At 41.4% G+C, this 2,012-nt stretch overlaps 1 protein-coding gene across 1 annotated transcript in view; it reads left to right on the forward strand.

Moving 5' to 3' along the window:
* Positions 1–2,012, forward strand: part of LOC106530959 (alpha-2-macroglobulin) — a 61,288-nt gene that overhangs the window by 11,572 nt on the left and 47,704 nt on the right. The window contains exons 13-14 of the mRNA XM_014026695.1: positions 387–450; positions 594–739. Coding sequence (XP_013882149.1) covers positions 387–450; positions 594–739 — 210 coding nt within the window. The remainder of the gene's footprint in view (positions 1–386; positions 451–593; positions 740–2,012) is intronic.

A 2,012-nucleotide genomic window follows, 5' to 3' on the forward strand; every position in this document is an offset into this window, starting at 1 on the left:
CTAACCTCATGTTAACCACAGACCCTAAAGTTATCCATTAATCCTGATTTCTCATGTTAACCTCAGACGTCACACTAACCCGGAAAAGCAGCGGGCCACAAGGACGGACTTGTAACATATTGATGCTTGGGCACGGCATGAGAACATGTTACGTGGGCATGAAACGCACACTATTGCAATCCCATCTGGTCCCTCTGAGCAGTTTTTGCTGGTGGAATCAATCTAAAAAAACAACAAATTAAAACACATCAGTAACCTTTCACTCATATCAAAGTAACATGAAAAGAAAACCAGCACCTTTTCAACTAAAACAAGTTGCTTCCTATTCAGTAAGCAAACGAAGATTTACTAAAGCATTTTTATTTTTACCTCCCCAAAATCCACAGGTCCTATCTAGAGGAGCTATTGTTGTCCAGGGACGAAAACAGGTCCAACTAGAAGATAAATCTGGTGTGTAAAGATTGCGTCCCTCACTTTTTAATCATAATATTCTTTGTATTTGCATAGCCAAAAATCAATTTGATAAATTTTATAGATTTGTGGATGCCTTTTTGGATTTATAATTCTGGTATCACATTCATTTTCTTTTTCAGTGAATGCAGGCATGGTGTCCTTTAAGTTGACAATGACTCCAGACATGGCACCAGAGATCCAGTTTGTGGTTTACGCTGTCCTGTCCAGTAAGGATGTGATTGCTCACAGTGCTGATTTCTCTACTGAGAAATGCTTCAGTAATCAGGTCAGTAAGAAAATATGTTGAGTGGCACACTCTAGGCTCCTGTCAGGGGCGGAGCCAGGTGGTGGCCAGGGGTGGCCATGGCCACCACAGACAACTCTTTGGCCACCCTGCTGTACACACCCCTTCCACAGTGAAACAACCTGTAGGGGTGTAACAATCCTCCTGAACAGTTGGTGGCAGTGTTTAACAGTTTGAAATATCACCAAGGTCTATCACTGAAGAAGAGTAATGATGATTAAGTGATGATTTTCTTTATATACAGAACATATGCCTATATAATCTGATTTATGGTGTCAACTTTTGGACTTATGGTGACAAATGTTTTGTTTTGTCACCATAACACAATGTCATTTTATGTTATGAAGGCTGCATGATGTTCTGTGTTTATTATGAGTAGACCTTTCACTAAATCAGAAAAAAGTGAAACACCCCTCTAAATTCACTAAATTCACTGGGTAAAATTTATAATGTTAGTTTTAAACATGCAGTTGAAGGTCATCATTATTTGGCACAATGGCATGTGTTACAATTAAAAATAAATCAATAAACAATATAAAAATACAAAAAACACCCTTTAAATCATTGGATGTGATAAATTGTGACACATTAATTAAACTTATCTCAGATATAGTGGTGAGTTTAAAAACAGAATGATAGAACTAGTTTAATGAAGAATCTGTCTTTGAAATAATTAAATTAAATCGGTAAAATTATGTTTAACAACCTGGTAAAATACACCAGAATGCAGTAAATGGCATCTATTTTGTCCAAATGTTTCTGGGGAGGGGGGACCCCCAGACCCCCCAACAGTGTGTCCCCCCACTTTTAAAATGGTTCTGACACCATGTTTATAAGGTAGTCACTGCCTGTATAAGGACATAAGGAAATGACCAAAACACAAAGATCTCCAGACAACTTTTAAGTGAAAAAAAAATGTAGTAATTTTCCTGGCCACCCCTGTGTGAGTAGTGGTCCCCGTCTGGCCACCCCTGCGTGAGTAGTGGTCCCAGTCTGGTCACCCCTGTGTGAGTAGTGGTCCCAGTCTGGCCACCCCTGTGTGAGTAGTGGTCCCAGTCTGGCCACCCCTGTGAGTAGTGGTCCCAGTCTGGTCACCCCTGTGAGAGTAGTGGTCCCAGTCTGGCCACCTGTGTGAGTAGTGGTCCCAGTCTGGTCAGCCCTGTGAGTAGTGGTCCCAGTCTGGTCAGCCCTGTGAGTAGTGGTCCCAGTCTGGTCAGCCCTGTGAGTAGTGGTCCCAGTCTGGTCAGCCCTGTGA

This window comes from Austrofundulus limnaeus, unplaced genomic scaffold (genome assembly GCF_001266775.1).
Source record: "Austrofundulus limnaeus strain Quisiro unplaced genomic scaffold, Austrofundulus_limnaeus-1.0 Scaffold582, whole genome shotgun sequence".
In the NCBI taxonomy this organism is placed as follows: domain Eukaryota; kingdom Metazoa; phylum Chordata; class Actinopteri; order Cyprinodontiformes; family Rivulidae; genus Austrofundulus; species Austrofundulus limnaeus.